Source organism: Lepisosteus oculatus, chromosome 3, assembly GCF_040954835.1.
Source record: "Lepisosteus oculatus isolate fLepOcu1 chromosome 3, fLepOcu1.hap2, whole genome shotgun sequence".
Classification (NCBI taxonomy): Eukaryota; Metazoa; Chordata; class Actinopteri; order Semionotiformes; family Lepisosteidae; genus Lepisosteus; species Lepisosteus oculatus.
Genome location: NC_090698.1, coordinates 35,549,098 through 35,570,047, shown reverse-complemented (window position 1 = coordinate 35,570,047; position 20,950 = coordinate 35,549,098). Strand labels below are relative to the sequence as shown.

The window sequence follows — 20,950 nt, the reverse complement described above, 5'->3', positions numbered from 1 at the left end:
ATTTCCGCCTCAAAGCAGATTGTGTTTGTATATTATTGTTACTTATTTGAAGATCAGACCACATTTTTATGAGTAATTAATGCAGAAATCTGGGTAATTTCAAAGGGTTCACAAACGTTTTCTTGCAACTGTATAACATAAATATCCTTTCTATATGCCAGTAATAAGCCTTTCTTTTTTACACTACTATGCTTTGTACTCTCAAATGAGTAAAGCAGCTGGAGTTACTTACCCTGACAGATACCTTTCTTATTAACATAGTGTCCTGGAAAACACTGAGTGCTGCACAAGCCAGTGTGTGTCAACACCAGGTTAATATGACATGAGGTACAGGAGAGAGGATCTTCAGCGCTGCATGTCTTACAGGAAGGATGACATTCTACAGAGCAAAAACTAAATATTAAACTTATGCAAAACACGTATTGTAGTAAAAGTAACATCACATCACAGTAATTAGTTACTGAGTTACAAAAAGGACATTGTTGCTCTGGCGTTAGTTTAAAGAGGAGCCAGATGAAATAAGAACCCACTTAAGATTAATAACAAAAGGTACTCTTTTATTCATGAAAACATCTGCGTAGCCATATTAAAATAGGTTCTCTTGGATCCATTAAAACCAGATGCATGAAATCCTTGGCTTTAAACTAATTTAGACTTATATTTGTGAAGTGTTATTCCCCCACAGAACTGAAACTCTACATAAATAATACAGTGTCGGTTAAATAAGAAATTCTCTTTACAATGTAGCATGTAGTATTTTCATTAGATTATTTTAGATAAAAATACAGTATCATTACATTATTATTAAAATCCTTAAAACAATAATGAGATACCCTTTCCCTTGTAAGGCCTTTGATGGAACTGAACCGAAGGTACTTTCTGATACCGCTCTTGTTGTAGTTATACTTTCTGCTGGAAAAATCCCATTAATTTCTGTAATAAAATTACTTCCTCCCCCTTATTGAAGCCATTATTGTATGAGTTATTTCACTGTTATACCAAAGAGTAATGTAACTAAATTGATAATTAATCTGAAGTCTTCTAAATAACAGTGCCATTAACTATAACAAATGCTTTTATCAAGCTGATTTCTGGGATTCCAGTAATTCAGATAAGGACTTAATGCATTATTGCTGTGAACAAGTTTTATTAGGCACTGATTCTGAAAGTTCATGCTAAGATGCAGTTGTTATAAATTTAATGTTTAACTTGTATAAGCATTACACTTACTTTCACAGCTTCCCCGATATGTGTAGTATCCAGGCAAGCAGTAAGGGATACACTTATTCTCCAGCATGAAATATTTTGGATTTTTACACTGAAGACAGATGCTCCCGTTGTCCCGCATGTCAGCTGTGCAATGCTGACACTCAGAGTGACAGTCTGTCAAAAGTAAAGGAGAAATATCAAACATACTTTCTTTCATCTGAATATTATAGCATCCTATTAAGCACTATTAAGTCTGGTTTGTTAAAGCAAAGATCTTGGTTGTGTCTGTGTTACCAAATGCATATTTGTAATGAAAACAACAACAACAATAATAAAACTCTGAGACCCCACACAGGGTCCATCAAAAGTCACTACGCAAGTGAAGGGTAGTATTGAAAACTTTTCCACACTTAACAATTCAACCATCCATCCATTTTCTAACTTGATCCAATCAAGTGTCACAGCGGAGTCTGGCAAGCAATGGGAACAAGACAGGGTACACACTGGATGGACACCAGCCCATCACAAGATAAACACAGACATAAACATGCACACACTCACACCTAGGGCCTTACAGTGCTCGGAGCCTGGGTTTTATCTCAGCTCTGGGGTCCTAGCTGCATGGAGTTTGCATGTTGTCTCCATGTTCACATGGATTTTTGCCAAGTGTTCTGGTCTCCTTTCACAGTCCAGAGACATACTAGTATGTTAATTGGCTTCTGGGAAAATTGGTCTTGGTGTGAGTTGTCTGTGAGTACCTGACGACGGACAGGCATCCTGTCCAAAGTGCATCTTGCATTACTTCTCGGAATAGGCTGTGGTTCCCACCGAAAATGGATGGATGCTTATATTGGTTTCGAACCCCGGTCACTGCAGAGGGCCAATCTTTTTCCAATTAAGAATTTAAGTTGTATACTTTTTAGACTTTTAACAAATTTAAACCGTGTATTATAGCATGTTAATCAGTAAACATTAAAAAGTCGGTATATTTTATAAAAGAAAGATGCTCGTTTGGACAAAAGTACACAACCTTCCACCTTCATCAAAAATAATGTTATTATTCATAAACATTTTACGCATCAAAGTCTTTAACTTGGTAACTTAGTGGGTTCTGGTTTTAATGTGCTTGTTCTAACATTATTAAGCTTATATTGTGTACTTCATAAAAAGTTATAATGTTTTATTCTCTTCTAAGAATACATAGTAAGAACACCACTTGCTGTTATTGTAAAAAGAGAACTGTTGTAGTGATTTAACATCACATGATAGTTATATGAATATGGAATCGTGTAACTAAGCATCTAAAATATCACAGCTGGACATTTCGGAAACATTTTGACATCCGTTTTTTTGAAGTGGTAATGGACAAAGCACTGCACCCAATGGTTCAAAGTGTGATCAGAGTATTACTTTCTGTTTGTTTCTTATAAAGTGAATACATAAAAATAGTCTACTTTTATAGCTTGTTGTTGGCTCTGGTGTGAATTTGTGTATCTGGATAAATAAAGTGAAGGTATTGTGATTTTTAAAATTGGCACTCCGAGATTCCAACTGATTTAATTCCCCTCATTTAGCTGAAACTGATAAAGAACTCATGCAGTAGTTACAGTAAGGGAACAAGTAATAGGTTTATTCCATGCTGAAAAGAGAAGAGATAAAATACAATGTTTCGGCTGTGAAGCCTTCTTCAGATATGAGCTATTACCCTATTACTTGTTCCTTTGCAGACTACGCAGGCTGATGCCGCTACCCACCTGAAGTCGTTACAGTATATGTATTGCAAGGCACTGTATTTTATTAACAGACACTCCGACTCAAACAAGTGTTGTACAGTGATATAGAAGTGGGTAGTGTTATCCCCATTAAACAAAGTGCTTATCGCGCAAATCCTGCTAATCCTGCTCTGGTGGAATTTCTCTGTTAACTGAAGAGTTATAGAGGAGACACAATGATGCTTAAAATGTTTACGAACTGGAATACTGGTGTGTATTTTTTTTAAATAACCAATACCAGCCAAATACAGTTTACATAATATGTTAATGTTCCTAAATTAATATCGTTTATGACCTTCAGACATGTTATGCTCCTCTTCTTTTTATGCTCAGCTACTAAAATTTCCCTTTAGTTGTAAAATTCCATATAAATATTCAATATTAAGCGGATTAAAACATGCACAGTAAAGAGATTAAATGATTAAATCGTTTCAACCAATGCACCATGAGTGACCATCGGTCATTTTGGCCAGCCAATCACGAACTGTGGTGAACTGTAGATAATTTCACATGGTATGGGGTTGTACCGTGCATTTTGAATGGTTGCATCTGTATCAGATTTAACTGATATAACAAAATCAATGAGGTCCAGATTGATTCTACCCTATGAAAATATCCTTATGACGGTCATTGTTCAGGAAGGATTTATTAAAGCCACGTCTTACAGCAGATAAGATACCATAATATCTAACTTATTGGAATGTCGGATGTTGACCGACATAGCTTTAAATCTTACTTGTTTGCATTAATTTACATCTATTATTACTAAATACTATTATGTTTAGCTGACACTTTTATCCAAACCAATTTACATTTACAGTCATTTCTACAGATGGGTATTTTACTAGAGCATTTTGGATTAAATGCCTTGCTCAATGGTAGGACAGCAGTGTCTCACTTGGAATTTGAACCTACAACTGTCACGATTATAGCCCCCCCTCCTTAAGGGTGCTCCAGCCCTTTCAATATAGACTTCATTCTGTGCACCTGATCCCTTTTACCCAGCCCACCTTAAAAGCCAGGTGCTGACGCTCATCCTGGCTCTGCATCTGGTTTCCGCACCGTGCGAGTCCGGGACCTGGAAGCGCCTGGTTAAGGTTTTAATCTCCGTTCCCGTTCCCTGTCCGCCGGTTCCAGCCCGGTTCATGGTTTTTAATTCCTTGTCTTGATGGATCTCCTGGCTTTGGACTTACTCGTGTGTTTTTGGATACCCTCTAAGGATTACTCTTTTGGATTGTTTGCCTCGGCCACACCTCCCCTGTGCACCAGCGCACTTTGGACACGCCCCCCTGTTTTCAGCCCCGTATTCCTGCATGACGTTTTCCCAGTGTTTCCCCACTTCTTCGCTTTGTGCCGTCCGCATAGGGTCCGGAAAGAACTGTTCGTTACAACAACCTTCTAGTTGCAAATCCAGAACCCCAACCACTGCTCCACACTTTTGCCCCTTAATATATATGTATTGCTTTTACAGAATGAAGCAAAGTTAAATGCTATTAAAATATGAGAAGTATCATAGCAACAACAAAAAGTATTCAAATGTACATAATATCCCTGTTACATCTATGACAACTAAAGAAACCTTAGAGATACTCATTAAGGAGAAACACCTTATTGTCAAGGATTTAAATGTAAGTATATTTTCAATTTTTAATAAATATATGTTTTTTTGTATAAAAAACTACTTACCAGTGCAGTACCCAACCACATTCAAATATTGTCCTTTGGGGCAACTGTTCCTGCAGTAGCCATCAAGCAAGGTGGTGTGAGGGTGACACACTGTGCACTCAGCTTCCGAGGGACCAGTACACTCCTTACAGGATGGGTGACAAGCTATAGACAGGAAAATGGATAAGGATGAAAATATCTCCTAATGATATTTGTCTATATCCATATAACTATAACATTCTGTTAAACGGGTTATGCACCACCTTCACCTTTACTTAGTGGTACTTAAAAAATATACTATTTGTATAGCTCTGGTCGGGGTTCAGTTCCTTGAAGATTCAGAAGAGGTACAAGAACTGAATTTCTGTATAGACACTGAGACTCTTATTTCAGGATTCTCAAGATGAAGCCATGCAGCTGTGGGTACATGCAGCACATGTAAAAAGTGTGAGAGGAAACCCACACAACAACATCTTTATCATTATATAACTTTATTGTTAATCCACAAGAGTGGATTTTAGGATTTTCATATCACCATGAAAATACTACTCAACATGAAATAAATACATTATTAAATAAAAACGTTAAATACATGTTAATACTATTCTAGTCTAGCAACAATATACTGTTGTATGTAAACGTCTGGTTACCCCTGGCCAAACTACATTAATTGAAAACACAACCTCTTCAGCAAACAAACTTAAACTTGCCTTGACTTGGAAGATTCATCAGAAGGAAACCTAACCTGCGATCTCATCACAAAAGTCAACATCTGAAGTATGCAACACAACACTTAGATAAGTCAGAGGCATTTTGGAACCAAGTACTGTGGTCTGATGACGTAAAAATTGAACTCTTTGATTACAAACACAAGGTACATTTGGAGAAAAGAACACCTGCCAACTGATAAGCATGGGGGTGGATCTATTATGCTTTGGGGTTGTGTGGCAGCCAGTGGCATGGTAAATATTGTTTGGGTAGAAGGAAGAATAGATTCTACTAAGTATCTATAAATCCTGAAAACAAATGTCTCACAGTCAGTGAAGAAACTGAATCAGAAACATATCTCAAAATCAACTATGAATTACTTCAAGAAACGAAAGATTAAGGTTTTGGAACAGTCATCACATTTCCCATCCCATCACATTTTCATTATTGAAAATCTGTGGGTAGATTAGAACAGTGCATGTAAGACGACCTAAGAGTATTTCTGAACTAGAAGCCTTCTGCAGGGAAGAGTGGGAAAAATTCTTAAAGCAAGAAAAGACTATTAGCTGGCTACAAGAAACGTTTGGAGGCCGTGAGGGGGGTGTCACTAAGTGCTAACTGACAGGGTGCCCAAACTATTGCACATACCACATTTACTGTTTTATTTCTTTTTCAATCTGTTAAATTCAGCAAATAGTAACTGTGCATTAAACTTTGCAGAAATATGTCACGTTTAAGTTGGTTCACTGCAGAGGATGTGTTCACTTCTTTTTACTTAGAAAATCAACAAAACGTAATTTGGCCAGGGGTGACCAAACTTTTGCATAAAACTGTATATAAACACATACAGATACAGCCATTCAAAATGCGCGGTAACCCAGTACCACAAGAAAATATCGGAATACCGCAGTACGTGATTTGCCTCATTCAGGCATGATTACTTTAGAAATATTTTCAAGCTGTTCATTTGAGCTATGTATCTGAGTGGCCTGGTAGCACAGTGGGTTTGACAACAGGAGTGCTATTTAGGAGAACCGACTTCAATACCTGCTTTGGGCAGATGTTTTTCTTCTAACAAAGAATCCTTTTTAAAAATAAATTAGTAAATATTATGTACACTATGTTAACAATTTGTTGTTTTATATATTATGACATATTCAATGTTAAGTGATATTAATAATGAAATAAAGACGTGAATGAGGAAATGTGAATACTGTCAATCAGTGGGAGTAAAAACCAGTTCAACCAGTTTAATTCAATTCAATTCAAAGTACTTAGTGGGGCAATTTAACACAAGCATTTACAACAAGCCTTAAAACAAATTCGTATACAGATGCAGCCATTCAAAACGAGCGGGGTGGTAAAACAAGGTGGGCATGTCACATCACAACGAGTCATAACGCATCATACCACATAATACCACAGTTATGATAATAGTATCTAGAATCACCGCCAGGTGGAGCTAATAAAACTTCTCATGTACAGCATTCAAGCTGTCGCCAGAAAACGCATGATTTCAAATCCCAGTCACTGCTGAAGGACAATCGTTTTCCAATTAAGAATTTAAGTTGTATACACTTTGGACTTTTAATTTTAAACTGTCTATTACAGCATGTTAATCATTAAACATTAAAAAGTTGGTATATTTTATAAAAGCAAGATGGCTGAGTTGGACAAAAGTACACAACCTACCACCTTTATCATAAATATTTTAATCAGAAATATTTTATGCATCAAAGTCTTAATGGAAGATATTACTAATAGTATTAATAATGAATGGCCTTGGACACTGTAAGCTCAAAGGATTACCATGGTCCACTTTCTTTGTTACCGTCTTTGTAAATGAAAAAATACTTTATTTTTTCATTGACAAAAAGTAACACCACAGCATTTTATTTCCGATCATGTATTTGTTTCCAATCATACAAAGTAAGTTTTGAGAATCTCCAATTCACCATGCCTTTCACATGCTCATAAACGATATGAATTTAGGAACATAAACAAATTATGTAAACTGTATATGGCTGGTATTAGTAGTTTAATGAAAAATACATACCAGTATTCCACTTTCTTCCTAAACATTTTAAGCATCAAAGTCTTACATGTGGTTATTTTGGAAACGTTTTAACCTGCTCATTCTGACTGTATTAAGTTTATATACTTTATAAAAAGTTATAATGTTTTAACCTTTTCTGTGAATATGCTCATTATCGGAGTAAACAAAAGCATTCTTTTAGAATTTGATTAATGGGGAATATTATATGGAATCACGTATCTAAAGAAATTAATAACAATATAATTATATTCATGTACTGTAGCTCAAATGATAACAGTAGTACACAGGAAATGTCTGGCGTTGGAACCCAGCTGTCGCCATGAGTTCTCTTTGAACAAATAATCATTTCTATGAAAAACTAAATTAGCAAATATTATGGACACTATATTACTACATACAGATGCAGCCATTCAAAATGGGTGGGGTATTTTGCGGTATACCCCGGTGGGCGTGTTGCATCAAAACGCAGTATCACGCGGTGTAGTGCGTCATTTGATGTCATACCGGAAAGTATCCGGAATCACCTTGTAAAACCGCCAGGAGGAGCCCATAAAGCTTAACCTCTCATGTACAGCATTTGAGCTTTTAAATTTAAACTGTATATTACAGCATGTGAATCATCAGTCATTAAAAACTTGGTATATTTTATGAAAGCAAGATTGCTCAGTTGGACAAAAGTACACAACCTACCTTTATCATAAATATCTTAATTATGCAGAAATATTTTATGCATATTTTACCGAAGATATTACTAGCAGTATTAATAATGAATTACTTTGGACAAGCTGTAAACTCAAAGTATTACGCTGGTCCGCATTTTTTAACCGTCATTTTAAACGAAAATACTTTTATTTTTTTCTTTGACAAACACCACAGCATTTCATTGATCTAACTAACGAGGAAAGGACATTAGCTAGCCAATACGATAAAGGAATGACTTTTTTTGCTAATTTCTTTAGCACATTTGTACAAGCACTTGGAATCTGTCCAAGCCCTACTTTCGTCAGGCATTTTCTTTTACTGTAACGGACATAAACACTCCCTTGCTTTTAACAGAGCGTTTCATAATTTCTAACTACGAAAATTATTTAAACTGCGACACTCATCATGCAACTGGAGCTCAAAATATCACAAGGATCCTCAAGAGCACAACAAAGACTGTATTAAAAGATACTTGTAGCAGATACATGAGAATCCAAGGTTTTTTATCTACGCTTTCTTTTCCTTATGCCAGATATTAAGGTACCACTTCAGAAGGGTGTCAGCTAGTCAGATTCCAGGAATCGGTACTTTAAAGAAAAAATACACACCAGTATTCCATTTCTCCTTAATGATTTTAAGCATCGAAGTCTTTAACTAACATGTGAAATAACGTGTAAAAAAGTGGTAGTTTTAAGCTTTTCTGCTAATATAATAAGGAATCGCGTATCAAAAGAAATGAATAATGATGTAATTATATTCGTGTACTGCGACAGGGCTGTGTAGGGCTGTTTCACCTCTCCTCATGTGACTTCCCCAGTAGCCTGCTGGTCTACGTGCCTGACTAGTAACCCACAGGTTGTGTGTTCAAATCCAGCTGGCACCGTGACTTTTCTTTTAACAAACATTTCTTTGAAAAAACAGAATAGCAATATTATGGACAATTAATTGACTTTTTATATTTCTACATATCACAACATGATCGAATTTAAGTCATTTTTAATAACAATGAATAGTCACCTTCTTTCCTTCTGACAACTGTCCCTGCTTCTGCTTCCTGCTTCTATTGTGTGTGTGTGTGTGGGGGGGGGGGGGGGGGGATACCTTTAGATCTCCCTTCAGATTTAAAAGGTTATTAATCATATCTTCGGTGTCGCATCTTCCCAGTGTAGCTGATCTTTTGCTGCCTGGGTAAACTATCACAAAGCTTAAGAGAAAATATCAACAAATTGTAAATATGACGTTTACATAGGCATTATTAATTTTTCACTTGGGTGTATGGAGGATTGTCAGCTGTCACTGAGAGTAGACCCCCCTCTTAGGCTGTGCAAACGATCTTTTAAATTTTTATAGAGAAATGGAGGCTGTACAGTATGCGTTACAATATAAACATATATATTGATTTAAATCGCGTTTTGATTTAAATCGCAAACGCGTGTTTAATTATGTGTGTTTTTTTATTCACAATCAGACAAATGCAACATAAATTGATATCTTTGTCTTCTAAGTATCTTAATAAACTTTCAGCATAGCTTTCTCCCCGTTTAGATTTATTTTTCTTGGGATTTTGGGATCAAACGTGGAAAGATTAGATTATAATTGTTTAATTTTTCAAATACATTTTAGAAAAGTGTAATCTATACTTAAAAGCTGTACACCACCTGCTATATAGATACTGTGGTGTCTCCGGGGGAGAGTTTATGTAAGTGACGGTAGTACTCACACCACACTTTTCTTTCCGAATACAGTCCGCAATCCGTTCTCTTAGCCCTGATCCAATCCGATTTCCAAAAGTCCGTAACAAAGCCAATCCGCGATGTATCCTTAACCAGTGTCCGTAATCCAAAACCATAAACCCTTTCTCCTTTCAGTAGTCCGTATTCCTTAGCCCGATCCTTAACATGCACCTCTTTCCTCTCTTCTCCTCCAAACCGCATTCACCTTACCGGCTTCCGCCCTGTTCACTGTCTCCGGGGCACTTATATTTCGGCTCCTGATGCGGCTCAGCTGTGTCTCGTTGTTTCTCAGAATAGACCCTTTCCATTTCCTGGTCAGCTGATTTCTTTTGGCCGCCATTTTGCTAAGGTCCATATTTAGAATTTTCAGTGTTTCGTTCCTGAAATACCTGTTAGAAATGACCCTTCCCCGGGTCCTCTTACAATACATATTGTAATACTTTCGGGTTCGGATAGGACGGACACAAGAACTCAGACATGCGGAGTTAAAGCTGCCTTTATTTTTCTTCTCCGTCACCACCTGCCAGCCCGGCTCTCCCGCGCCCCCAACCAAAGACAGACAGCTCCCGCCTGCTTACAGCGCAAGCCAACACACCGCCGGCGCGCCCGAGAGAGAGAGAGAGAGAGAGAGAGAGAGAGTAACACCCAGGGGTGCAGAAGCAGGGAACTATTTACAAGGAAAACAGAAACCTCCCCAGACTGGATGCCTCTTCACTGTGGGAAACCCGCACCGGCCTTCCTAAACCCCGCCCTGACCACTTTCACTCCTGTCCTGCCCCTCACTGTGCACCCCAGCCGGGCGCTCTTCGGCCTCTGCCCAGGGTGAATGCGCTACAATATTTTTAGATATTTAGATATTTAGACCCGGCGCGGCACCGAGAGAGCGTCTGCATTTATTACTTAGTTTTTAAAATTAGTCAAGCAATATGAAGCATTTCTTTTTACTTTTAAGTCCCTTAATTATCATTAAGCACAGCTTTCTCACCACTTAGACTACTTTTTTACCATCCTTAGACAAAGCAGAAACTTGTTGTACTTTCTAATGACATACAAGTGGAAAGATTACAGATTTTAATCGTCTTTAATTCTGTTACGTTATAGATTTTAGAAATGTTTCATCTATACAAACACCACAAAACTATTATCGATTGTATTTTTGAATGTTATGTTACACTTAGTTCACTGTTTTAAATACATCTAATTAAGAAAGTTAGGTGTTAGCATAAACTATTAGTAATCAATAATATTGAATTTAGCACTGTAATAAGTTGTTGCACTTTCCCCCGCATCTTGTAAAAATATATTTTCATTGTTCAAATATACATTCAATCTGACTATCATTTAATAAGTTAAATACAAAACTAAAGAAAAAATAGGGTAAAATATAATTCAAAATATTTTGCTAACAATGTTAACTGCTTATAAATAATAAAATGTATTAACCAAGGAGTAGGATGGCACAGTTGTTAGTGTGCTTTTTGTTTTGTTTCTTTTTCATAAATACAACAGTAGTACCTGATGTCTCAGTGGCTTTCAAAATTAAATTATGCATGCAAACCTGTGAACTAGAAAGATAACTAAAATATCCATCCATTTCAAATAGTGGCGAGGTGGTTAGCATTGCTATCTTGCACCACTGGGGTCCTAGGTTCAATTCCTGCCGTCCTGTGTGTGTGGGGTTTGCATGTTCCCTCTGGCTTCCGTTGTTTTTCTCCATATGTGTGATATGATTCCCTCTCACACTCCAAAACATACTGGTAGGTTAATTGGTTTATGGGAAAACAGGCCCTGGTGTGTGTGTGTTTGTGTCTATTTGTCTTTCCTGTGATGGTTTGTGTCTATTTGTCTTTCCTGATCTTCTACTTTGCATCCGTTGCTTGCTGGTGTCCAAATCCTCTATACTGGATAAAGAGATTAGAAAATGGATGGAAGTAAAGTCACTGTGTGGATGGAACTATACACAATGTTAGAACCCCACTATGAGATTGCAGCATCTCACTGAGGATAAATAGTGCTGGCTTAAGGAAAGCCTTTCCACCTCTCTTGCACATCAGTATCCAAACCTAGCTAGTTATTTAAAAAAACTGCCTCAAAATTTAAACACCTTAAGATGCTGGCTCTGTAGATCAGCATCAGCTATGTTTGCCCAATCATTCAATTCATGTGCATTCAACACACAGTTCAATGCTAGCAATTACACACAATTTAAAATACAATCCTCATTTCAGTATCTATGTAAACATACAGTCTGTTAACTTCATCATCTTCCTCTGCAGTCTATAACATCTCCTCAAAAGTATGCCTAACTCTACTAGGAAGTGATTTTATCAGTGTATTCCTCCTTTTTCCCCAAATTATCTTTTTCCTACCTACATCTCTAGTCTTACATCCTGCAATAACTCAGCCAATACTTAAATCCCCAAAAGCTGCTTGCATTAATTTTTTTAAATCACAAATACCATATGTATATACTGGCTGTAATACTTAGCATTGTTTAATAATAGTTTATTTTAAAGTGAACTAGAGAAACTAGGAGCTAGAGAAATCAAGAATGGCTTTTTAAAAAATTAATAAATGCACATCCTGTTCACTGGGGAAATTAAAGTCACACTATGTTCAGAATTTGACAGCCAGAATCCTGATCGGGATGCATTAGGCCTGTCTTCCTATCAGGGTTCAAGTCAACTTCAAAATCCTCATCCTCACTCAGTACCTATCTGGCTTATTATCTGTCTACTCCCCACCTTTGTCCGTCTGACTCTGGTCTTCTAGCTGTCCTCATTTAACTTTGAATGTTTTGTGATATTTAGAAAGACCAACAAATTCAATATAGTGTCAATAATATTTATCAGTAAAAACGACAGTAGTAGCAGCTTCAAATTATTCGCTGTTATTAATAAAAGACTTGGCTTCGGACATGTTGTGATATTTAGAAAAATAAAAAAAAATGTCAATAAAGTGTCCATAATATTTGCTATTCTAGTTTTTCAAAGAAATGTTTATTTGTTAAAAGAAAACAAATGGTGAGCGCAGGGCTTGAACCACAGACCTAAGGCATAGAAGGCACACGCTTAAGCCATCACGCTACAGGCATAATCACGTGGAAAAAAGTAAAACAGAAGCACATATATCCATAGAAAGTTTATTATACTACTATTTGAGCTACAGTACATAAATATAATTATATCGTTATTAATTTCTTTAGATACTCAATTCCCTATTATATTCCCTATTAATCAAATTCTAAAAGTATGCTTTTGTTTACTCTGATAATGAGCGTATTCGCAGAAAAGGTTAAACCATTATAACTTTTTACAAAGTATATAAACTTAATATAGTAAGAAGGAGGAGGAAAAAACATTTCCAAAATAACCACATGTAAGACTTTGATGCTTAAAATGTTTAGGAAGGAAGTGGAATACTGGTGTGTATTTTTTCTTTAAACTTCCAATACCAGCCATATACAGTTTAAATAATATGTTCATATATTACATTTATAAATAATATGCAATATACCACTGAAACTATAATAATTTGTCTGATAATTTTTAACAGTATAAATGTTTTAATGTTCCTAAATTAATATCGTTTATGACCATCAGATGCATTATGCTCTTCTTCTTATTATGCTCAGCTACTAAAATTTCCCTTTAGTTGTAAAATTCCCTATAAATATTCAATACTAAGCAGATTAAAACATGCACAGTAAAAGAGATTAAATGATTAAATCTTTTCACTAATGACCAATGCACCACGAGTGCCTCTGTCGGACAACGCAGTGATTTGTGCGTAATTGCGTGCGGTACAGGTTTGTACCGCGTATTTCGAATGGCTGCATCTGTATATTATAATTAAAATCGAGAATAAAAAAGTGGTATTAAATATACCACTGAAACTATAATAATTTGTCTGACAATTTTTAGCAGTATAAATGTTTTAATAATAATAACAATAATTTAAAACTTCTTGTATCTTTTTCAGAGTCATTTGTTTTCTACGGCTTTCATAACCTTCGCTTATTAAAATACCTATTTATGAGACACGAAGTTTCAGATGTCAATAGCTTTGTGAAAAATGACACAGATACTTCAAACCACCGGCATTTTAAAGATCACGTTTCTGAAAATGTTCACAACTGTTATAGCTTTATAGATATAGATAATGCTTTTAGACTATATCAAGTAACTGGTTGCATTTTAGAAACCTTAGTTTGAATAAAGCGGATCCCAGGTGTAAGCAACTTCATAATGGGAGAACGCATTATGCTACATTTTTATGCATGAGTTGACGCTTTCAGAAGTCTCTCAAAAGCATAAAAATGTAACTTATTATTGGACAACTAATTCTTTTAATTTTAAAGAAAATCAAAAATAAGAAACAATAACGCTTCTCTTCCTTTAAAATCCATAAAAAACAGGTTTAGATAGTTAAAAACAATTTTATGCACAAAAAAGGGTGATTTTTCTTCCTTGTGATCATCTTAAAAAATGGATAGACTGGTGGATTTACATCCTCTGTATTTCCTGTTTTCGCACAGATAAGAATAAACTACATATGAAATCGTTTCACAAGCGGAAAGTTATTGAGCACAGAACATCTCTTTCACCAGAGTACACATTATGTTACATTTTTAAGCATTTGTTGAAGGATTCTGAAGTCTGTCAAAAATGGTAAAAAATGTAACCAAATAGTGTAGGTGAGACTACTATATATCCTGGATAAGTTGGTCAATAACAGATCGACGGGTAAAAACATTCCAATTTTAAATGCGATATGGAAGATATTAATAATATCTTGGACAATCTGTAAGCTGAACAGTTGTAGAGGAGACACGTTGAGTTTTTTTCTTTTCAGCTTGGAATTAACTTTTACGTATTCCATTGCAGCCACTTTATGCAACGCAGCTCCGTACTTATTTAACAAACATCTTATTTGTCACAAAGGCTACACCCCGCTGTCTTTGTTATGTAGAATAGACAGTTTTGCTTAGGGGATGGGGATGGAAAACATTCATTTTCTGATAGCGGTGTACTGAACAAAGGTGACAAAGGTCTAAAAAGTCAAAGGGGTGCCTGTGGCAGAGTTCAGCGCATTTTAAATTACTGAAAGGCTGTGAACAGCATCAGCACCTGTGTTGATGTTAGTGGTTTTATAAAAAATAATATAACAATAATCACAAGTGCAAAGACATTTTGCAGAACAAAACTGTAAAAGAAGCAGACCTTAAATTTAGAATTGGGTTTCTCTATACAGATGCAGCCATTCAAAATGCGCGGTAAAAACCCGCGGTACGGTAACCTACCCACAAGCCACCGCGGGGCACCGGAGCATACCGCAGGGCAAGTGATTGGCTGGCCAAAATGACCGACAGGGGCACTCGTGGTGCATTGGTTGGTAGTGCAAAGATTTAATCATTTAATGTCTTTACTGTGCACATTTTAATCCGCTTAGTTTTGAATATTTATATGGATTTTACCACTAAAGGGAAATTTTAGTAGCTGAGCATAAAAAGAAGAGGAGCATAACGCATCTGAAGGTCATAAACGATATTAATTTAAAACATTACTGTATGTATGTAAACTGTACTGTGTATGGCTGGTCTTGGTAGTTTAAAGAAAAAATACACACCAGTCTTCCATTTCTCCCTAAACATTTTAAGCATGAAAGTTTTATGAAACGGTACCCAAATATGCGATTGCTGTATAGAATGAATTTTAATTAAAAAAAAATATTAAACACGAACATTAAGCTGTTTACATGTTCCGCCTGAGAACAGTCACCCGTTGCTACCCAACGCAGAATGGTGATTGGCTGACACCATCTGACACCCCTCTGATTGGAGAAAAAAGACGTGCTGGTTTGCTATACCAGGAAGAGGATTTCTTTCAATTCTAAACGTGTATTTTAAAAGTTTAAGAAGTAAAAACCTTACAGCGTACACAGATTTCTAAACTGATCAGGATCGTTATCTTTGTCTTATGCATAATAATGTTCACCGCTCTGTCCAGCAAATTAATAATAAACTTTATTTTATATAGCTTTTTAAACGAATAAGTAATTAGATTGCTCATAAACCTAATCACTTGCTTTTTCTTTTTATTTAGGCTCAGATTTCAACTATAGATCGTATTATTAATAACCATAATAACAACTAACCAACAAAAACAACCATATAAACATAATACCAACCAAAAACATAGATAACAACCACAATACAAAATCAAATAATCAAACCATTTTACACTCGCAGAGTCCTCCAATTATCATAATCCCGCCCCTTATGCAAAACCAAACCTTCCTCCCATCCCAGTTTATCCTGTTTATCATAAACAAAATCCACCTCAATTTTCAACATAAAGCATTACACAAAATCAATACCTCAACACTCCATACTCAACAACGATAATTCACAAACAGCCAGAACATGTAACTACACATTCCCAAACATACCCAAACATAGCCCCGCCCCCTATGCAAAACCAACATCCCTCCCCTGTTCTCTCTCTCCCCTGGCGGTTGTAATTGTTTTTTATTTTCAAATAAATTTTAGCAAAGTCATGTATTTTAAAAATCTTAAGATTTTTCTATTTATGTCTTTATTTAGTGGTTTCATTAGTGACAAAGGCTAAACTTTCTTGGAAAAATGTCTTTTATGTAAACCATGTTTGCTATTAATTCATTCAGGGCTAAAATATGTTCATTGTCTTCTAATGAAAGAAGGGTTCCTTTCGCCGTAGTCGGGAGCCTAGCCTTTAACTAGTAAGTACTGTATTTACTGGGTTTTTGAGGGGGGGTCTTTCGCTGGAAATCTCGCCTCCTACTTTGAAAATACCCGTGAAACCGGTTAAATTCGTCACAGCCAGCACTCCTGCAGAGAGTTGGGTTGTACTTGCAGTGCATACAGTACACGCGTTATGCTCTTCGTTAATGTCTGTGAAGTTTTATTTAATCTCTGAGCCATACTGATTCTTCTGGAAGCCAGTTTCCGCCAGGGAGTAAAAAAAAAACACACTATGGTATTCTCTCCAATGCAGTGCAGTTAAAAACATACCTCTGATGCTGCTCCTAAATGAATATCGTTTATGACCATCAGAAGCTTTATGCTCCTTTTCTTTTTTCCAGTGGATTGAACAGGGAGAGGCATTTCATGATGTACTTTTCACTGATGAAACAACAGTGGCTCTGGAACAGTTTTCAACCAAGTCGTTTTATAAAAAGGGGAGATATGTACACGTTACTGAAGCTAAAAGTTTAGCCTTTGTCACTAATGTAAACACTAAATAAAGACATATAGAAATCCCATTTTTAGGATCAGAGTCTTACATGTGGTTATTTCGAAAACGTTTGTACGTGCTCCTTCTTACCATGTTACTGTTTACCGTTACTGACCATATTAAGTTTAAGTGCCTGTGGGCACTTTTCCTGTCCGTGGGGGGTGGACCGTCTTTCATTAGAAGGTTAGTCTGTTCTACTCTGAGAATGTAGAGGCGGTGGGAAGTGCCCGTGGTCATTTAATTAGTATTAAAATCTTAGTTATCTTTCTAGTTCACAGGTTTGCATGCATAAATTAATTTTGAAAGCCACTGAGACATCAGGTACTACTGTTGTATTTATGAAAAAGAAACAAAACAAAAAACATACTAACAACTGTGCCATCCTACTCCTTAGTTAATACATTTTATTCATAAACAGTTAACATTGTTAGCAAAATATTTTGAATTATATTTAACCCTATTTTTTCTTTAGTTTTGTATTTAACTTATTATATGATAGTCAGACTTAATGTATATTAATGTATATTTGAACAATGAAAATATATTTTTACAAGATTTTACATTAAGCACTTAAAATTAATATGGTTAATAATAGTAAACTGTAACATGCTGTTACAAGATCGGTTAAATGCGAAGAAAATCCTTTCAGAGAAAATGTTTCAGGTGTGAAGAACAAACCTGTTCCCACACACCCTGCCCCCACTACCATTAGAATATACACAAACATTTTAGCGTTTCATTCTGAGCAGAAGACCCTCACACCTGAAGAGTGCTGGCTGTGACGAATTAAACCGGTTTTACAGGTTTCAATCACAGATTGGGACTCAGTAAAGTAACACACAGCGCCACTGGATTTGATAATACTGTACCTAACCCAAATCCGCAATATGGAAACAGAACCTAATTGTTGATAGATGATGTACTCGTAACATTTTTTCAAGACGAACTACAACATTTAAAAAATGACTTGTATGTACTTGATATCTCTAATCAATCCACGGGTTCCAGCACAAAACGAAACTAAAACGCATACCGTTCAGCGCTTCTTATTAGTTGCTCAAAAGTAATTTGACCGTATGAAATGCATAATATAAACCTAGAAACATATACGTGAGCAGTACTTAAGCACTGTAGTATCGGTGTTAAGACATACCTCTCAAATACTGTAAATCAAGTTAAAAATATCTCAAGACCGATTCTGGTCGTAATGAAACCATGTTTCGTGTATGTTTTCTTTTTCATCTTGAAATAACTCATTTCTAAATACCCTTTTCACTGTTAACATCTTGTAGCAACTTTGCAACAAAATATACACTCTGTTCATCCTGCTACCAACATTAAATAAAACAAATCTTAAGATTTCTATATTTATGTCTTTATTTAGTGGTTTCATTCGAAGCTTACAATGTTTAGGGAGAAATGGAATACTGGTGTGTATTTTTTTTCTTTAAAGTACCGAGACCAGCCATATACTGTATGTTTATGTTAAGATTTCCCTTCAGTGGTAAAATTAGATATGAATATTCAATACTTAAACGGGCACAGTTAAGACATTAAATATACATATACATATTGTATACAGTACAGTTTGCATACGGTAATATGTTTATGTTACGCGATTAAAAAATAAATAAATAAAACTGAAAGGTCCAGCACTAGCTGGATTCAAACAAACAACCTGCCAGTTGGTAGACACACACATAGACCAGTAGGCTACAAGACAGCTCGCATAAGCAGGCAGGCGAAACAGCCCTGCCGCAGTACACGGATATAATCATACCGTTATTAAATTCTTGAGATACGCGATTCCATATTATATTCCCTTTTAATCAAATTCTAAAAGTATGCTTGTTGACTCCGGTATCACGTTAGTTAAAGACTTCAAAGCTTACAATGTTTAGGGAGAAATGGAATACTGGTGTGTATTTTTTTCTTTTCATGATACGTGTCGCATTTTAAATCATTTTCGTAGTTAGAAATTATGAAACGCCCTGTTAAAAGCAAGGAAGTTTTTATGCCCGTTGAAGTAAAACAAAATGCCTGACAAAGTATGGCTTGGACAGATTCCAAGTGCTTGTACAAATGTGCTAAAGAAATTATACTTTGAGTATACAGCTTGTCCAAAGTCATCCATTATTAATACTATTAGTAATATCTTCAGTAAAGGCTTTGATGCATAAATATTTCTGATAAAGGTAGGTTGTGTACTTTTGTCCAACTGAGCAATCTTGCTTTCATAAAATATACCAACATTTGAATGACTGATGATTAACATGCTGTAATACACAGTTCAAAATTAAAGGCTCGAATGCTGTACATGAGAGGTTAAGCTCCCCCTGGCGGTTTTACAAGGCGACGCCGGATAGCTAGTCACGTCACACACGTGATACCGCGTGATACCCCGGTGGGCGTGTCGCGGTATGCCGTGAAATACCTCACCCATTTTGAATGGCTGCATCTGTAGGTGTCTGAACAGTTCAATGATATACAGTCAGACAGACAGATTTTAAATTCTTCAAGCAAAATTAGCTCTTTAAGGTTTATCAAAATCAGATTCTTTGCAATCATTACGTGACTTCTCAAAAGATACTGTACTCATTTCTGTCATCCAAACAAACATTTGATTTTTTTTTTTTACATGTCGAAATCTTGGATAGTATGCCTCAGGGATACATAGTGCAATCTAAACAAAAGAGCTGCTGGGCACACAGTGATCTTGACATGCAGGTGTGAAGTTAACAGCTTCTGTTTTAAAAGGTTTTGGATTTGTATCTGTTGGAACTGGAAATACAATGGCAAATATAATTGAGGTTCTACTCTTTAAAGTTTAAGCTTTAAAGTCATGCAATGTCTAGGTTAGGCAGGAACATGCCATTGTTTCTTATTTTTTATTTTCTTTAAAAAATGTTTTAAAAATCAGCTTCCCACTTTTGCCTTGCTGTAACTATAAGTGGGATTGTTTCATATTTGGGGACACATTGTTTGTAGTGGTCCTTTCTATTACAGGTATTACGGTACTGCAATTTGTAATTGTGGTGTCCATCGTGTCTTTCAGTTTAGCAGATTTTATTCTGCACCAGGCTTTGGAGCAGTCTGAGGAATATTTCAAGACAGCTGTTTTATTGATAGCAGTCAGTCTCTCAGTTTACTAGGGGTATATAAGATGTTAAACTGAGGAAGGCATTCAGCACCCATCCCCCACAAAGACAAAGCCGATAAAGATGATAAAAATCAATTCAAAAGGGTGCAGCCTGTTAACAAACTCTAACAAGGCTTTCTGCTTAATTACATGAGATCTAAAGTACAGTCAGATAGCTTTTAAATTAGCTAACTGTATACTGAAACATACAGTAGCACACAAGGCAATGAATGGCAGTGTGATTGTATACTTTATAAATATAAATATCTAATATTTATATATATATATTCTATATATATACACCTGAAGAAGGCTCCACGGCCGAAACATTGTTTTTTCTCTTTTCTTTTTTTCAGCATGGAATAAACCTATTACTTGTTCCTTTGCAGCCTAAGCATGCTGACGCAGTTACCCACCTGAACTATATAATATTTATATATAAATATATATAGAACGTGTTTTTATATTTTTTTATCCAAATTTAAAGTTAAATTACTCGTTGCTAAAATTTGTACAAAATATAGATGTTCTTAATGTGGATATAAACCAATGAAAGAGGCACATCACATTCACAAGAAGCTATAATAACAAACTGTTTCTACACATGTGGCATATTTATAAGCTGTTCTCCAATTACTGGCACTTGTAAAAATAACTCCTCTTCCCTTTAACTTAAAGAATTTATTGAAGAA

General features: G+C 35.8%; 1 protein-coding gene across 1 annotated transcript in view; it reads right to left on the bottom strand.

The window, feature by feature from the left end:
- fras1 (Fraser extracellular matrix complex subunit 1) overlaps positions 1-20,950 on the bottom strand; it is a 364,870-nt gene that overhangs the window by 176,413 nt on the left and 167,507 nt on the right. Inside the window, exons 19-21 of the mRNA XM_015364800.2 lie at positions 4,668-4,811; positions 1,231-1,383; positions 233-379 (exon numbers count right to left, since the gene is read on the bottom strand). Coding sequence (XP_015220286.2) covers positions 233-379; positions 1,231-1,383; positions 4,668-4,811 — 444 coding nt within the window. The remainder of the gene's footprint in view (positions 1-232; positions 380-1,230; positions 1,384-4,667; positions 4,812-20,950) is intronic.